General features: G+C 41.2%; 1 protein-coding gene across 1 annotated transcript; it reads left to right on the top strand.

Moving 5' to 3' along the window:
- Positions 1-208: 208 nt before the first annotated feature.
- LOC113628207 (uncharacterized) lies at positions 209-17874 on the top strand. The gene is made up of 5 exons (XM_027121491.1): positions 209-304; positions 623-760; positions 13699-14092; positions 14162-16438; positions 16731-17874. Exons 1-4 carry the CDS (start codon positions 209-211, stop codon positions 15172-15174), a joined length of 1641 nt encoding a protein of 546 aa, XP_026977292.1. The 3' UTR covers positions 15175-16438; positions 16731-17874.
- Positions 17875-18132: the final 258 nt, after the last annotated feature.

Here is an 18132-nt window from a genome sequence, read left to right as displayed (position 1 = left end):
GAATTGTTTCCTTCAGAATAATAACTTTCATCCATTCCACAAACATGTGTTAGCACCTCCTATGTCCCAGGCACTATTCCAGGTGCTAGGGGTGCAATGATAAAGTACAGTCTGTGCCTTCAAGGAATCTGCAGTTGGAGACAAAAGAGTTTCAAGCAACTTTGTGTCAGTTTAAAGGGTACAATGAGGTAGGCACTTGCCATAAAAAATGGGTGTGGGAGAAGGCTCCGTGGTTGAGGTGAAGATTGAGACAGGTCCTGAAAGGTTAGCCAGAGTCATTAGGCAGGGAAAACGGACAAGGAGGGTGGGTTAGTGCTCCAGGCTGGGCAGGAGCCTGGAGGTAGGAGAGCATGTGGCATATTTAGGAGGCAGCAGGTATTCAGTATGGCTGGATCTTGTCAGGCCACCAGGAGGGGAGTGACAGAGGTGAAGCTGGGGAGGAAAGCAGTGTTCCCATCGTGAAGAGTCTTGGATGCCATTACAAGGATTTTGGACTTTACCGGGAATGCCTTGGCGAGCCAAGGAATGATTTTAAGAAGGAAGTGTTCTCATGGGTTACACACTTATTCAATAATGCTCCTTTACTCAAAACTTTATAGAGCTCCTTTTAAATTGCTTTCAGCTCATTCTTTTGAATATGCTCAATGCTGACAATGCTTTTGAGGGTGGATTGGATTTGGGGGCGGGATGTAGGGTGCGGGATGGGAAAGAAACTGGTGAGAGGAATTGTGTTCCGTCAACAAAGTTGATGATGAAGCAGGTTAATATTATTGGGGGGGGTCAAAAATTTGCTCTGATTATGAAGCCATGAGGCTGAATCTTTGCTTCCGATTGCATTTCATGAAAAACACATCTGTACACTTTAGAATGTATTTATTGGATGGCCACTCATGTTTTTAACTGACTTGGCAGCAGCAAAATCACCCAGATGCTTTGAGGGAATGTGATCTCCCAGCTTCGGAAATGGCACCCTGTGAAGCTTCTGGTCTGGGTCAGGGATCTGCAGTCAGAGCAGGGCTTCAGGGCAAACTCTCCTCACCGTCCATACTTTGCCACCATCTGTGCTGTGGTCCTACTTTAAATAATCTCAGACAACACCACTGGCATTTGTGTATGGGTTTCTCACCTTGCTATACTGTCTATCAGTGTTTAAAACCTTTTTATACACACTTAGCTTCTCTAAAGTGTTGGGGACAAACACTTCCAGCTCAGGTCTATGATGTGTGCAGTCCGTATCACTGTAGTAAGATGTTTAAGGCCGTGACTGAGCATCTTTCACATTCATCCTATTCACAAGTTTATGGCATACAGAGGAAAGTCCGCATTTTTTTCTAAGGACAGCGTATAGAGTATTTTTTCCAAGGAACAAAGCAGAGACTCATATTTGGGACCAATTTGAAATATTCCACTGAAGTCACCTTATAGCTATGAAATGCTTAACCCCAATGTTTCCTTTTGATATCTAGTATGTTGATAGTTTTTTTGGGCTTTGTTTTTTTGCCGCATCACATGGTTTGTGGGATCTTAGTTCCCCAACCAGGGATTGAACCCGGGGCCACGGCAGTGAAAGCACTGAGTCCTAACCACTGGACCACCAGGGAAGTCCCTGTCGATAGTGTTTCTAATTTGGGAGATCAAATATCTTCATAGTTTTTCTTCTTTAGCAGACATACTCTTATAACCCTATTTTCAAGAAGATTCTGCCATGAGGAAAAAGGATGCAACAGAATGAAATAACAAAAATAAGTAAGGGAATCAAGAAAAAAGAGTAGAAAAGATAGGATCAGGAGTGTATATATTTAGCACACAAAATATATACAGTGAAGACGGTACTTTCAGGGAGAAGGACACCCATTTGCCTTAAAGCTTTTTAATAGTCAAGAGGGAAAATTCAACACCACTGGTCACAATTCCCAGGATCCAGATGATTTAGAAAAATCACATCACCATCAAAATCACCACCACCACCAGCAGCCAGTGCCTTCGGAGAAGCCTAGCAATTTGTGGTTGTGAGACCAAAGAAATTTATCATACTCTAAGTACAGCTCATCAACTGTGAGGAAACCAAACAGGCTATAAAGTGCTTTATTGTGGGTTACCGAACTTGGTAATATTACGTATTGAAACAGCTGGAGACAAAAACCAAAAAGGGACAAACCCAAGTGGAGTTAATAATGATTTAAATCGTTTTATAAAGAAGGGGCAATCAAGGAAGTTCCTATTTAATCACTGCAGGTCCAACCTACCTCTGCTAATGGACACCAGCAAAATGGCCAGCTTTTATCTGCCTCTCTTCACTTCACTCCATTTCCCTAGCTGCAACGGAATCTGGGAAATGTAGTTTTTAGCTTTCCAGTCTCAGCTGTACAGGAGGACACAGTAGAAGGAGGTTAAAAGAGGTACTGTGTAAATAAGTCCACAATATCTACCTCAGCAATTTTAATCCTTTGGATACTGATTAGTCTGAGAATAGGTATGGGATCCTCTTCTGGCTGACGAAAGGTGCAATGGCTTCCCTTTCTTTTTTTCTTTTTCTTTTTAAAATTTTATTGGATTATAGTTGATTTACAATGTTGTGTTTGTTTCAGGTATACAGCAAAGTGATTCAGTTATACATATACATATATTCATTCTTTTTCAGATTCTTTTCTCATATAGGTTATCACAGAATATTAAGTAGTGTTCCCTGTGCTATACAGTAGGTCCTTGTTGATTATCTGTCTTATATATAGTAGTGTGTGTATGTTAATCCCAGCTCCTGATTTATCCCTCCCCTCTGCGTTTCTGCTTTGGTAACTATAAGTTTGTTTTTGATAACTATAAGTCTGTTTCTGTTTTGTAAACAAGTTCATTTGTATCACTTTTTAAAATTAGATTCCACATATGAGTGACATTATATGATATTTGTCTTCCTCTGTCTGACTTACTTCATTTAGTATGACAATGTCTAGTTCCAAGGGGCTTCCCTTTCTGAATCAAAAGACAAAACTTCTTAAAAAAAAAAAAAAAAAAAAAAACAAAAGACAAAACTTCTGAAGGAAATCATTCTCCACCCCTACCCTTCTTCCTGTCTGGAACACAGATGCAATGGCTGGCAATGTAGCAGCTATCTGGAGAACATGAGGTAACAAGCATGAGAATGAAAGCCAACACACTAAGGATGATAGAAAAGAAAGATAGACCTGGGTCCTCAATGGCATTGTTGAGCCGTTGCATCAGACCTGGATTGGACTACGTTTGTACATCAGACCTACACTTGGACTACGTTTATGAGAGACAAGTAAAGCTCTCTTTGTCAAAACTACCATAGTTGAGTTTTCTGTTGTTTGCTGCTGAATGCATTCCTAATTACAGAACTTATTGCAGTATTCCAGGCAGAGACAGGAGTGGTAGGTGTGAAAGTGGAGAGAAGCAGTCAGACTCAGGATATATTTTGGAAGTAGAACCACCGGGACTTGATGATGGGTTGGCTGGAAACAGGGGGTAAGGGATGGAAGAAATCAAGGATGATTTCTAGATTTTTGTCTAGATATGACAGATGGAAATGTAAAATCTTGTTTTCATTCAGGACACGGGAAAATTCTCCCACCACTACAGAAATAGCTAAGGAAGATAAAAACATCTTTGTGTTGCTCCCTGGACACCTGTATTCCATTGAGCCTAAGGGAAAATTGGGTTAAACTCATGTTAAATAATGCTGAAAAGGGTTGGAAATTCCTAACATCTATTATGAATACTGTAGCTGGAACATACACATTTTCTACAAAGCCTTCTCATCATCAAAGCTTTCTTTTCCATTGAGGTCCAGGTACACAAAACTAAACCCTGTCATCGACCATTACGTTCTGGTTTTTATTGCTTGCAGGAATAGACTAGCATAATATCAATACCAATACTTCTAAAGAATATATTAATTTTTTGAATCAGTAGGATAATGTTCCACAGCTGGGTCAAATAAACATTCCAAACCAGAGCTTTTTTAAAAGAATGCATTCTTTAAAAACATCTACATCATTATATGCATATATTTTAACATCAGGTGAAAAAAAGAAAGATGACTTTGTATGTTTTCTGCCAATTACTTGCATCACGAAGGCTTTTCTTTTGCTGATGAGAGTATCCTAGGAATGCCAAACACATCGCCTGCTGCAACCAGTTGCTTCTAAGGAAGATGGATCACCCCCCACTCCTCCTAAGAGGGCAGATTTGAGGTACACGGATCGCATGACCCCTTCAATTCCCGTTTCAGCCCCAGCTGAAAGGACAGTAAATTCATAGGCGTGACACGGCATGACTAGGCTTGAAAGGGTGAACAGACCATTTAGATTCTCTCCCTGTCAGGAATTTGAAATGAAAAACTTTAAGTGAATAGAGCAATCTGCCTGGGAAGGTGAAACTTAAAAGTTATGAGGTAGAGCGATGCCCTGAGAGCAGAGTGGAGGGCCTGAGAGGGAAATTAAGACTCACGTTGTTGGTGTGAGACGAAAGAGCCAGGCCTCGGTCCCTGGAGGTGGAACATTCCCCAGCCCTCCTCCCTTCCCTGCCCACCCTTTGGAAGCAGCGGGAGGAAACCTGGTTGCAGCCCTGGCAAGACAATGCTCAATACTGACACCAGAGACACCCAGGAAGTGAGCAAAGCCCTCTAGGTGACCCCAGAGCAGGGCTGCTTTCTGCACACCCTCCACCCTCAGGCCCCGTACCTCAGTGAGCTGAGCTAACTTGAGTCAGGCTCTGTCTTTTGAAATGCCCAACTAAAGCCGAAACAGTAACAAAAGTCTAATATCTCTTATAGTGTACTCAATAATTATTAACAAAAATTAATTATAAAGATAGAATTATTGTTGTAAACAATAATTACACCTTTGTGTTCTCTCCAGGCCCATGCTCCCTGACAACAAGCATCTGGGAGCATAGAATGCTTTCATACGAATGACCCTGGACAGTATTTTAGCCAAGGCGAACCCAAACCCTACAGGAGGCATTTCATTCAAACTGGAACATTTCTGTGAAACAGAGGAGCGATGTCCAGGGAGTATATCTGTGCAGCCTTACTCCACAGGCCTGGGCCGGGAGTTGTGTATGGAGGAAGGGGGCGGACGGGGACCTGCCTAACAGCCCTCAGGACAGCGTGGGATTGTGGCCCCCGTGGAGGACCACTTTGTATCAGTTTCCCCAAGGACAGGTGTTGTTTTTCACTGGATTGTGTCCTCAGGCCCACTCCCTGTCCGCCTTCTTCTCTCCTCTTCCCTTCCCCCCTGATGTTGGTTTCATCGGCCCAAAGGCAGCCTTTTATAGTGTGAAAGTATTTGCTGACTGTAGGAGGAAGCTTGAGTGAATAAGGTAAAATGGAATTGCAAGAAATCCAGATGGAGATGTACATACTTAATACAGATTGATGAGTGTTTCCACTTATACAGGACACCGTTTCCACCAGGTATCTGCCACCTGGGTCCTGGGGGAAATGGCCCAATACGCAGGAATCCTTGCTTCTCTCCCCGCACCCTTCTCTGCCTGCCAGGTACCCAGTTAGTCACAGACTGATTGACTCCCTATTTGCATTTTAAAGGAGAAGGCTGTAGTCCTTCCTCCCCCCAACAATTAATCTAAAACAGGCGATAAGGGAGAAGCTTTATTTAGCTTCCTGGAAGACAGTAAGCAGGTCTTTCAGATTCTGCCATCTCTGTTTGACACTCTTTTTCTGATTCCTCCAGCTTCCTTTTAAACCAAATTTAACCAGTTCAAATACCCCCATATATTGTACGTGTGCACAGTCACTAAAGCAAACAAAAGTAAAATTTTCTTATGCTCTTTTGTCTGTCAAGCAAGAGACTCTGAATCATTCCTGACACACACCAGCCTTCAGGAACCTCGTCCTACAGTGGCCATGGGAAGTCCCTTTTGCGAAGTGATGCTTAAGTGAGAACTTTTAGGGGTGAGAAGAAACCAACCATGCTGGAACCAGCAAACTAGCAGGGGAAGCAGCATATGCAAAGGCCCTGAGTCAAGGCAAGAGCTTGACATATTTAAGGAATTAAAACAAGACCAAGTGAGCTGTAGCATACTGAGCAAATGGGAAATGGCAGGACTTGATCTTGGGGAAATACGTAGAGGACAGATTGTGTTGGGACTTGCAGGCCACAGGAATAGGTTTGTATTTTAGTCCAAGTATAACGGAAGCCTTTGAGGAGTTTAGGCTGTAGTGTCATAATATGTTTTATGTTTCAAACATGTTGATACCGGTTATATAATGTTCAGAAATGGGCAAAACTAATTTATGGCAATAGAAGTCAGGAGAGTGGTTACCTTTGAGAGGTAATGACTGGGAAGAATTATGAGGGGAGTTTTGGGGATACTGATAACATCCTATTTCTTGACTCAGGTGTTGGTTATCCGGGTCTGTTCAGGCTGTGAAAATTCGAGTTGAACATTTATGGTTTGTGCATTTTTCTGTGAAAATTTTACTAAAAAACGTATATATAAAGGATTACAAGGTCTGGATGGAGAACATATTTCAGGGACAACGCAGAGGGGAGACCCCATAGGAAGTTATTACAGTAACACAGAGTGTATGGTGGCTTGAGCTGATATGGTGGCCTTCAAGATAGAGAAGAAGAGAAAGACAGGACACATTTTGGACTGAAATTGATAGAACTTGATGACGAAGTGGATATAGGAATTTTAAGAAAAGAATGACTTCCAGGTTTCTGACTTGAGCAGTTAGGTAAAAGGTGATGCCATTCACTGAGAATGGGGAGAAGCAGATTTGTAGGCAAAAGGTCAAGGATTTAGCTTTAGAGGTATTATGTGGTTTTAGATACCCATGGAGCATCCAAATGGTGATATCATGTAGGTTGTTAGGTAGATAAATTAGGGCTCAGAGAAGAGGTCTCTGATAGAGGTATAAATGCTGTAATTGTACAGATTACGATAGAGTTATAAGAATGTTTGGGATCATTTAGAGAAAGAGAGTAGAGACAGTAAAGGAGAGGGACAGGATCCTGTCTTAAGGAGCTTCATCCCTGAGAGTGAAGGTAAAGAAGGAAGAGCCAGCCAAGGAGACCAGTAAGGTGGGGAAAAGAGCCAGCAATCATCATGTCTATCTAGGAGGATTGACTGGTGTCATGTGGTTGAAAAAGATGACAAAAAAAGGATCCACTGGAGTTGACAGTATGGAAGGCTGTGAGTAACAGTGGTAAGAATCTCCATCACTTTACTAAGGATTCTAAGGCTTCTTTCCTCAGTAAAATGTCATAATAATTGTACCCACTTCTCAGAGCCTTTATGTGTAAAGCACTTCATATACTTGTATAAGGTTTGGTTAAATGTGAGTTGTTATGTGAGCTAAGAAAATATGCTTGCATTTCTGTAAAATAAGTTTAATAATACTGTCCTCATAAACTTACTATGAGGAATAATGAAATAACATGTTAGAAAAGTAGATTTAAAACAAAGAAAACTACAGGTAGGTTTGCAATCCCTATACTTGATTTAATTATAACGAAGTATGTCTGGGAATAAGACGACCAAAGCAACTCTTCAAGGAAGTAAAAGACTGAGTAGTAGGGTTAGACCCTACCATCCATTTGTTTACGTCAGAATCCTAGAGAGAGGTAGTTGGGTGTCAGTAAAAACGGAAAGAGCTGTGTTGCAGAAAATGTGATAAATTAAAGCACCAACGTTTATTTCATTTTCTACAAAAACACTATCTGGCTTTGGCTCCCTATGATTACATTGCTGGTGTAGATGCTTCGCAGATGTGCTGGGATTTGGCCAAAATTGTCACAGGGCAGAGCAAAGGCAACGGCCCAGGATGAGGGGATCCAACACCGGGACAGACAGAGCCATGGTGTTGTCCACAGGCTTTCAGCATGAAGGCCAAGATGAGGCCAGGAACACGAGGCCTTGCTCAAGGCCTTCATATTCTCCATCTTCCATACCTGGAGGTCTAGTTCTAAGAAGACAAGTACCCAGTCACTGCTGGGGCTGGCCCAGCACTGAGCCAATGTGGGTACTGGCGATAGTTCCTCTATTCCTTTGAACTGAAGATGGGCTAATTGGCCAGGTTTTCAGATAAACCTGGTGGAAGGTCATCTTTGGCAACCAACAAACAAAAAATACTACTCACTGATCTAGTTAGTAGAAGAAATGGAAAGAAACCCTAGAACAGCTCTGGGAGCACACGGTTACTCATTCCTGGACCATTTGACATCAGGCATAGCTGCGAGGGAAGCCCAGTCCACAGATGACAGGTCCCTGTTCTTCGTGAAGGGCAGGTGGTGGGGTGGTCAGGCTACCAGAACAAAGAGCACTGACTGCTTGCGCAGCCACTGTGTTCGTGTCTCCCATTCGCTGGGATGGGTAGGCGGGGATCGGAGAAACAGATCAAGATCTTTTCAAAGACAAACACTAAGAAAGTAGGCTCAAAACACAGTTTAGCTGTCAAGTCCAAGTTAGGAGTATGGGAGTGAAAAATATTCAGCTTGCAATCACAAAATAGGAACCAAAATCAAGTCAGGTTGGGAAGGAGACACTCACCGGCTATTCAAATTGGTCTCAGGAAGCAGATAACCAGCTAGGAAAAAAGTCTGGGGTCTGCAATGCCTGCATGTGTCTGAAAGTGTGTCTCCCTTCATCAGAGACCAGGGTACAAGCTAAACAATTCCCTCACGAATCAGCACATATCAGCTTCCAATATCAGCAACATGTCTCCAAGTCTCTTGAATTAATATTAAGAAAGGCTGCACCATTGAGAAATGGTTTCCAGTTGTTTAAACTTAAAGAAGAGTTAGATTGTTGAAATACATCTTTGATCACAGATAAGTTATTGAATTTCAATAGTTTTTGGTGTTGGCTAATTCAGTGATTAGTTGATATTTGTTCAATATTTAAGAACAAGGGATATACATGAATTTCACTTTTATGTCATTAGCATTTTGACCAACAATTCATGTTTTACTTTAAATTAGGAAGCCAAACTTAATTACTGATGATTCGTTAATCTTCATTTGTTTGGAAATTGTCTGAAAACTGCTAAATACCGCTTTTAGTATAGAATCTTGAATGATTGGAACCAGTTTGTTAGAAAAAAATCTGAGTCTGGTTTACGTATGAAATAACCAAACCATTACGTGATTGTTTGGCTTTCTTAACAATTGATTTTGAATTGTCATGTGTTCTAATTTCTACACACTATGGAAATCGTCATTAATATAACCAATACAAAGAAAAAAATCTAAAACTTACAAAAATGATTTGGGACTGTATTTTGTCATGATATATATGAATACAGCTCACAGTAAAGCTGAAATTTAGCAATCATCTAGTTAATTTATGTGGACAGATAAATTATCTGGTTGTCAAATACATAATCCAACCAATATTTCACTTTCTATTTTATACACATGACTTTAATGATCTGAGCATTTTACATTCAAGTCGTTTGCTCCTGAAGTCTCTAATTAATTCATTTTTTCCGCATTATACCTTACACTGATAACTTAATTGCTTAGATATAAGGAATGGTATAAAATGGATTATAGATCATTAATTACTCATTTTAAATGGGTCTTTATCACGTCAGTTACTTTTGACCAGGCAAAGTTGTGCACAAAAAAGTTTGTCTCTGTTCCTCAACAATTTCCCATCCTTAGCCCTCTCTCTGCCCCTTCCACCTCCTCAAGTTCTCTCCATTCATATTAATTACTCAATGTCATGAAACTTTCTCTTCCTTCCACCAACATTAGCTCTGACAATCATTCAAAGGTATAAATTACTGATAACAGCTGAGAATGTGAGTTTTCTCAGTAGTACTTGAATTTTACCGACGTTCTAACATTTAAGCTAAAAATTTGAAGGCATCAATAAAGGGTAATGGAAATATTTAGGGAGGATACACTCCTTGCAATTGCCCTTGAAATTGTACCAAGTAGCAAGTTGCCTACTCCACCTGTGACTAAGGCAGGCAGGAATTCTGCACAAACCCCTTCTTCGCATAAAACTCTCGTTTGTTTTATATAAGCAGAAACTGTTTATTTTAATCATTTATATATGTGTTTCTATTTTTCCTTCGTTCTTGTAAGGGAGAGCATGGCACAAGGTACACATAACTCTTTTATGCAAAATCACAATCTCTAGATGCCATTTCAAATGATTAATTTTATTTCACAGCGTTCATAAGAATAATACCTTACTTTAGGAGGTTTTTTTCACCAAGTTAGTTAGTTAAAAAAATAATTAGGTAATCACTAGTTCCTCAGTGGAAAATAAATTATGTAAGAGGCAAAATATCATTAGAAAAACAATTGGGTAGCCCCACTCTAAATTGTCTACAGTACAATGTACAGTATGCAAATGTTCATTCATTTGTTAATTTTAGAGGACAGCATTTCATTGAAATAATTGAAAACAGCTCATAGCCTGTTCTGTGAAGAAACAAAACATTGTTTGTGTTAATGTCAAGTAAGTTAATTATGTTTTGTAATCTTCAAATGGAGCATATAATTGATTTATGAAATTCTGTTATCATTGCATTTATCATTGTTAGTAACCAAGAATTCTAGTAGTTTCTTATTATTCCCAATGTATGAAATCAGCTGGGTATTCTATATGTTTAAAAACAATTCTATTCAGAAGACTTGTACTATAATAAAGTGAAGAATTTAAAACAATATATTAAAATGTGTTAAAACCACTGAGAAGATCACTGACTTTTATAAAATATTCCATTTATTGTAGTAATAATTTTTAATTCAGTAACACAACTATGCAACTTTTCTGTATTATTTGTAGAATTTTCATTAATACCACTTAAGATCAATGGCTTACATACAATTTTTATTTGTGACATGAAAACTATAGCATTTTAGCTGATCAACATTCTCTTACTCTGTTATTTTTAGGTCTTTATAATTATCTGAGAAATTTTCTGAGGCATTGAACCCATTGCCAAATATTTAGCTGAAAACAAAAATGTTTTCAAACAAATGTAGATTTAAAAAAAGCAGTAAGATTACCTCAATAACTCCCACCACCAGCCTTCCAACCACCACCAACACTACACACACTTTTCTTAGGATATTCTGTACCATATACAGCCCTCCTAAAGCAAGACATATTAAATAAAAAGAACACTCTTCTTAAATTCCCAGTTAATGTAAAGAATTATAACTTTTGAACTTCCTGTATTTCAGTATTTATTTTCAACACATTCATTGCTCAGATGACCTTGGACTTCAATAAATTCTGTATATTTGATAAATGAGTGCAAGTGTTTATCTTAATTTTAGGTTTAAAATTGTTAAAATCTTTTAACTGTATCTATTTCTCATAAAACAATTAAGAAACAATATCAGACTTTTAAAAGGGAAATTTTAAAATTTCATTTCATTTCATTATCTAAGTGTTTGATCATGCTTGGTATCCAGTAGACATAATCAGAAGAGTAGTTAATAAAGCAATGGATTGGGAAGGGATTGCTAGAGAATATAAACTGTATTACTTTTTAATATTTTAGTACAAAAATAAGGTCTTAGCAAACTTTTTGATATTCTACTACAAAAATAAGGTCTTAGCAAATAACTTACTTTATGTTTTTAATTGAATGTTCTTAAAATGACAATAGAATTATAGAAAAATGAGGTTATTTGCTTTGCTGCTTCCTGTGATTGTACATACCTTATTTTAGGCATTTACATTTTTATCCTAATAGAATGAAATACTTGAATGTATTCCATGTGCTAACATATAACAATTCTAGCACTAAAAAAATGTACCTCAAAATGTAAAAACTGCAGATACTTGAAAACTTGAGGCATTCATAAAACAAATAAGGAACATTTTAAATACACTTATTTCAGTGGGTTGAAGCAATTATGACTTATGATGTAACACAGCAGGCAACTCTAAACATAAAGAAGTGCCTTAAAAGTCTTCAATAAATTACCAATATTAAGATTTTGAAAGACAAAGAGATGAATAGGTAACGTTAAAAATAATAATGTAGTTTTGTAAAAATTGTATAAGTTGACTACCATATATTGGACATTTCTGATTTAGTTTTTTGCATTCCTAAGAACTATCTTGCCAAAAATTTGCTCTGAAGGTAATTAACTATCTTTCTAAATGGATTTTGAATCAAACATAAGAGTTCTACTTAAAATTTGCCTCTTCTTTTAATTCTAAGACAGTGGTTGTATGCCTTCTTTTACAGGGTAAATCTATCAAACAGAGATGCTTTTCTTTCTGAATTGCATACTGCTTTGCACTATTTAACACATGAAATGCTGGAAGTGGGGTACCTTAACACAGTGATCTTTATTCTACACTGAAAATTAATCAGTTCATGGACTTAGGAAAAGAAACCCAAGTTTCTCTTAAGAGTTTAATAAATGCTTTGCAATGTTAAAAAAAAAAAGTAGGCCTTAATACCTAATCAGTTGCATTAAGAGGCTAGATTTAAGAGTGGATAGAGTACCTGCCAAACTACAACTTCCAACTTTTATTTCTGAAGAAAGTGATCCTTGAGAGATGAGAAAGTTACTTATTTTAAGTTTTATTTGCCCTTGTATTTGTCTGTCATAAAATATCCTTTTCTAAAGGGCTTTTGAGTTTGCACTTAAAAAGAGAAAAATTATGATTAAATTAAAAGAAACATAGTGCATTATATGTAAGCTTTCCCACAAAAGAGGGAAGCACAAAAAACTTGAGTAAATCCAAGAAACATAATATAAGCATGAGACTTATGGACAATGCTCAATTTAAATTTCATATATTGTCAAATGACAGATGTCTATACCAGACTGTGAATACTTTAATTTTTAAAATCTCCTGCGGTCCTTTTTATCTGTTTCAGAACCGAAGCTGCAGTGTTATTTGTGAACTAGGCCTTATAGCTTGTTAATATTCTTTACTTCTTAATTTTGTGGAATATTCTAAAACCATCATAGACAGCCCTCTGAATTTGAATTTTTGACTTTAGCATCGATCTCCTTGTGTTTCAAAATCACAAAAAGCAAGGAGATCACCATAACTAAAGATGTCAAGATTAAAGTTTGAGGTTAGCCATCGAGCTTTCTCTTTGGGAAAAGAGTTTAACCCTGAAGTAATTCGAAATCTGCATTTTAATGCAACTTTTCTAACTGAAGAATACAAGAAACTGGGTGGTTACCCCCCCCCCCCCCCCCCGTTTGAGAAAGACATGTTTTCCTTGTGGAAATCTGTAATCTGAAAAACTATTTATATAAAGGAGCAACTGTTGGAAATAACCTAAATGTTATTTCAAAATTTAAAGGCCGATTAATGTAGTAGTGGCGATAGAAGAGCCGAGTTACGAGGTCCAAGGCAGAGCGGCAGGTGGGCCTGCGCGTGCGTGGCTGGCGGAGCGAGTGGATTCCAGGACCCCGCCGCCCGCACCGAAAGATTTTCGAAGGCGCCAAGTTTGGGTGGCGCGTCTGATTTACTGCGGGGTCTGAGTTATCCGAGCACTCCAGGGGCCGGTGGCACGCACAGTGCTGTGTTGTTAGAGTTGACCACGAAAGGAGGACGCAGTGAGCCGGGGCGCACAGGACTGAAGACGTTTCTTTTCTAGGTGCAAAGCCAAGGAAGCGCTGACCGAAACGCCCCGGGACATTGCGGGGTTCAGTTACCACTGCGGTGATCCCAAGTCCACACCTTTACGGGCTCCGCTGCACCGGCCTGTAGAAGCCCTGGCTTCCAGCCTCAAGCCACCACATCTCTGCACCGGGAAGGAAGGAGGGCCCTGGAGGCAGGAGGCGGCTGTGCTGGCTCGCCGCGCAGCACGGCGCGGAACCCGACGGCGGGTCTGGCCGCTGTGCCTCCTTGGCCGCGACCGCCCTTGCACGGGTCCGCGCGGGGAGCTGGGCCGAGACCGGCCGCAGCCCCCGACGCACGGACTTCCTGCCCGGCGTCTCCCCCCGACTTGTCCCTAGAGGCTCGGGGGCGGCGAGTGCCGTGGACCTAGCGGTGGGGTGCGGGCGCCGGGGAGCCGGGGGCTCCTCTAGCGCCGGCAAGGACGTCACTTTGAGCGAAAGACAATGTCAAGTGCAAGTGAAGAAAAAAAGGAGAGGAGTACGAAGTAAATGTACCCAGGGCGCGTTGGACACTCTTACAACGGACACTCAGTCGACGGAAACCATCAGTTGAGGGTCGGGGGTGAGAAAACCTGATTTTCTGTTTACTGAACCGCCTCCCATTGCTCCAGAATTTAACCCCGAAGGAGCTTCGAGGCACCGCCCGCACCGTAAATCCCTGGGACTCGCACCCCGCAGACCGGCGTCCCGTGCCGCCTCTCAGACGGGCGCCCCGAGGCTGGCGCTGGCCCGTCTTTCCCTCCGGGCCCGCCTGAGGTTCCCGGCCGAGCCCGACCTTGGCCGTTCTTCCGGCTGCGCCCAGGAGAGGCCTGGAGGCCTGGGCCCGGCGCCGCTTCGGGCAGCAGGGCTCCGGGTTGGCCGGGGACGCAGCCCGGGCGCGAGTGCGCGAACGGAGCCGCGCCACTCCCGCCGCCGGGCGCAGGTGCGGGCCGCTCACCCCGGGGCCGAAGGCGGGCCGGGCCCCCGGTTACCCGGGAAAGGTCTATTTTCGGGCCTCCCTCCCCCGCCCAGCGTGCGCCCTCCCCTCCTCCCCTCGGGTACAGTTTGTCTTTTTCGTTTTCTTTCCTCGACGCTTCTCGGTTCCTCCATCCCTTTGCGGCACGCGCCCACCACCAACGCCGCGGGCGAATTGGAGGGCTCTATGTGCCTGCCCCGGGGGTGTCGCCGCGGGCCCCGGGGCCGTCTCCCCTACGGGCCGGGGACCGAGGGGGGGGGGCCGCCTTGCCGCCAGGAGCAGCGCGGGCGGGAGATGCGCGGAACGTCCAGGACGGGGAGGGGGCCGCGCCAGCGCCCGGGCCCTGCGTCCCTCCCCATCTGTCGGACCAAAGCTGCTGAAGCTGCAGAATTGCGCTGGCGCCCGTCCACCGGCTGCAAACAAAACCAAACAAAACGCGGCGAAAGGAAAAGCGAAATGGCGCTGCTGAAAATGGAGCCTCGGCCTCTAGGACGTCTTTCTTTCCTCTGTCTCTTACTTCGTCTACTTCGTGTTTCTAGTCCTTCAACGCCCCTCTTCTCGGCTCTCCTCCCTGTAATCTCTACCCCATCGCCCCTTTGCTTTTCTGATTAACAACCTCCTTTCCCCGCTTTTCCTTCTTTCCTTTCCCCTCTCGGTTCCTCCTTCTCCATTTTGTGTCACAGGCTCTTCTCTTCTCAGTTCCCTTTCTGGGCTCGCGCTCCCCCGCCCGTCTCACTTGATGTTTTCTGCGTGTCGGGGAGCGGGGGTGGTAGGGACGGTGAGGCTAGGTAGTGAGTGGGTTTGGTAGAGACAGGTTTTATTTAGAACCCAAACAGCTCCTTTAATTAGCCGTGCGCTCGCCCTGCGCCCTCGTTCCCCGCGGCTCTGCGCCCGGACTCGCGCGGCGCCGTCCCACCAGCCAGGCGTCACCGCCCAGGAGGCGGCTCAGGGCTTAACGCAGAAGTGAATACCTTTTTATATATTTTAAGCTTAGAATATCGTTTTTGCAGTGATCGTGAGCGTGGCATACTTCGGATAGGTGGATCTCATTTTCCCAAGGGACTTCCAAAGACCATTTTAAGAGAAGCGTGCAGAGAAGACAGCAATATTTATCACTTTTTCTTGTTTTCTTTTGAGCAGAGGGAACCCCAAGCACTAAGATACTTATGTTTTTAAGGCCAGACTTTTTTGAAAATGACTTTTTCTTTTACACTCATAGTTGACTTTGATCCTTTAAAAAAAAGAGGGTGAACTCTTTCAAAAGAGACCGATGCTTTTGAATACATAACACCCCCCAATTGTGGTTCTCGGATAGTTTCTCTAGACGCATTATGATTTTGAGGTTCAAGGTCTCTAAGCGCTCTTCAGTGAAACAGTGGGAAATATGTTGCTACGTTAAAAGAGCAGAAGGTGATATTTCCTGATTGTGTTCTATCTTAGTAGTAGAGAGTGTCGGGGTTTGTTTTTGCTTTTTTTGGGGGGGGGGCTAAGGGGGAATTGGGCAGAATTTGCCTTGGTTCTGTTAAAGAACCAGCTGATAGAAGCTATTTCAAGTGAAGAGCTTCAGTCAATACGAATCTTAAAGCAGTGACATCATTTTCTGACCTGAGTTCGTCTTTTAGTCATGGTAGAAAGGTTAGTCTCCGTACAATATTTGAAAATAAACTGATTTTGCTTCCCAGTATATTTAGTACCAACTACACTTCACTTTATTCCCAAATCTTCTGGCCAGTTTCACCTCCTCTAGAGGTCTGTCAGAACCATATCCTCCAGAAGAAAATACAAGTGCTCCTCCCGTATGTGATTCTAATGCTCTTGGAATTATTTGAAAAGATGTCAAACTTTTACAAGGAGAATCTTTTAAAAAATGTCTCAGGTTAGTATTCTTTGAAAGAATCTTAGAATGGTTCTTTTTTAAAATTACCTTCCTTGGTTTTCATTTATTGCTTTGATTAAAGTTAGGTTATGTTCATATCTTACTTTCAGACTATTTCTTTATGAAAGAAAGGAGAAAGGAAGTAGGTCTTGCAAGAACTAAACCAATGGAACTAGGCCTTATTAAGAGCCTAAATCTGTGAATTGCTATCCTCATGATATGTTTATCAAATTGAGTTTTGCATGTGTTTTTCTCTGACTCAAATAGTTGACTTTATGTCTTTTAAGAATAGGTTTTAATCCAGGCTCCTGCTGCTTTGTTATGCTTTTCTCCTGGTAGATGAACAAATAAAATGAGTCTTACTGGAAGGGTAGGTAGATTTTCTTTTTTCCAGACAAGATTTCTAAAAATAGGCAAAGTTAGAAAGTTATTATTACCCTTCATTTTAATTGGAATGATTCAGTACTTAATACCAAGTTAATACTATTAAGATGTTATTTCCTGCTCAAAGGAGATAAATTAAGTCACAACTCAGTTTATTTTAGATGGACAACTTTGTATATAAGCAAGTGGGGCTAGAAAAAAGTATCATATATTTAGATATCTAGATATATAGTACTAGTAATGTTCAAAGCCCATCGAGGCAGTGTATTGGGGAGAAGGGTATAAATCAGACATGGTATCTGATGTTGAAGAGTTTACAGTTTGTAAGGAGGGATTAATTCCTTCTTTATTTTTTCTCATTTAAAAACAAACATTCATATGGACAAAAATAAAATTAGATCCCTACCTTACTCTACACACAAATTAAATTTCAGATAGACCAAAAACCTAAATAAGAAAAACAAAACTTTAAAAATATTGGAAGGAAATACAGGAGAATATCCTTATGACCTTGGTGTAGGGAAGGATTTCTTAAAACATTAAAATGCACAATCCATAGAGGAAAGGATAAATTGAATTATGTTAAAATAAATCATATATATATGACAAAAGACATCATAAAAGGACAAATGGAGACAATATTTCCAAGACATGAACTTGACAAAGGATTAATATTCAGAATGTGTGAATAGCATATAAAGAATTTAATAATTTACACATGAATAATCATGTAAGTAAAGGATACGGATATACACATGTGAAGTAAAAGTATAGTGCTATTACCAGGAAGGATACATATTGACTTCAAAAGTGATTTCCTTTTGGAGAAAAGGAAGGAGGGGAATAGGAAGGAATCCAAAGGGGGTATCAATTCTTTATAAAAAGATCAGAGCCACCTATGGCAGGATGTTAACCTTTTTGTTGTTTGTACTTTATCATAAGATTATTATAATTGGACTTCCCTGGTGGTGCAGCGGTTAAGAATCCGCCTGCCAATGCAGGGGACACGGGTTTGAGCCCTGGTCCGGGAAGATCCCACATGCCGCGTAGCAACTAAGCCCGTGTGCCACAACTACTGAGCCTGTGCTCTAGAACCCGCGAGTCACAACTACTGAAGCCCACGCACCTAGAGTCCGTGCTCCACCACGAGAGAAGCCACCGCAATGAGAGGCCTGCGCACAGCAATGAAGAGTAGCCCCTGCTCGCTGCAACTAAAACAACAAAAAAAGAAAGCCCGCGAGGAGCAACAAAGACCCAACGCAGACAAAAATAAGTAAGTAATAAATAAATGTATTGAAAAAAAGATTGTT

This window comes from Aethalodelphis obliquidens, unplaced genomic scaffold (genome assembly GCF_003676395.1).
Source record: "Aethalodelphis obliquidens isolate GAN/ISIS:26980383/991018 unplaced genomic scaffold, ASM367639v1 scaffold23, whole genome shotgun sequence".
NCBI lineage: Eukaryota > Metazoa > Chordata > Mammalia > Artiodactyla > Delphinidae > Aethalodelphis > Aethalodelphis obliquidens.
This window is presented reverse-complemented; position numbering and strand designations above follow the sequence as displayed.

Coding starts and splice junctions, on each gene's coding strand:
- LOC113628207 (XM_027121491.1), top strand. CDS start 209: ATGGGTGTGGGAGAAGGCTCCGTGGTTGAGGTGAAGATTGAGACAGGT. Junction 305..622: donor AGGGAAAACGGACAAGGAGG/GTGGGTTAGTGC, acceptor AATTGCTTTCAG/CTCATTCTTTTGAATATGCT. Junction 14,093..14,161: donor AAAAAGGAGAGGAGTACGAA/GTAAATGTACCC, acceptor CCATCAGTTGAG/GGTCGGGGGTGAGAAAACCT.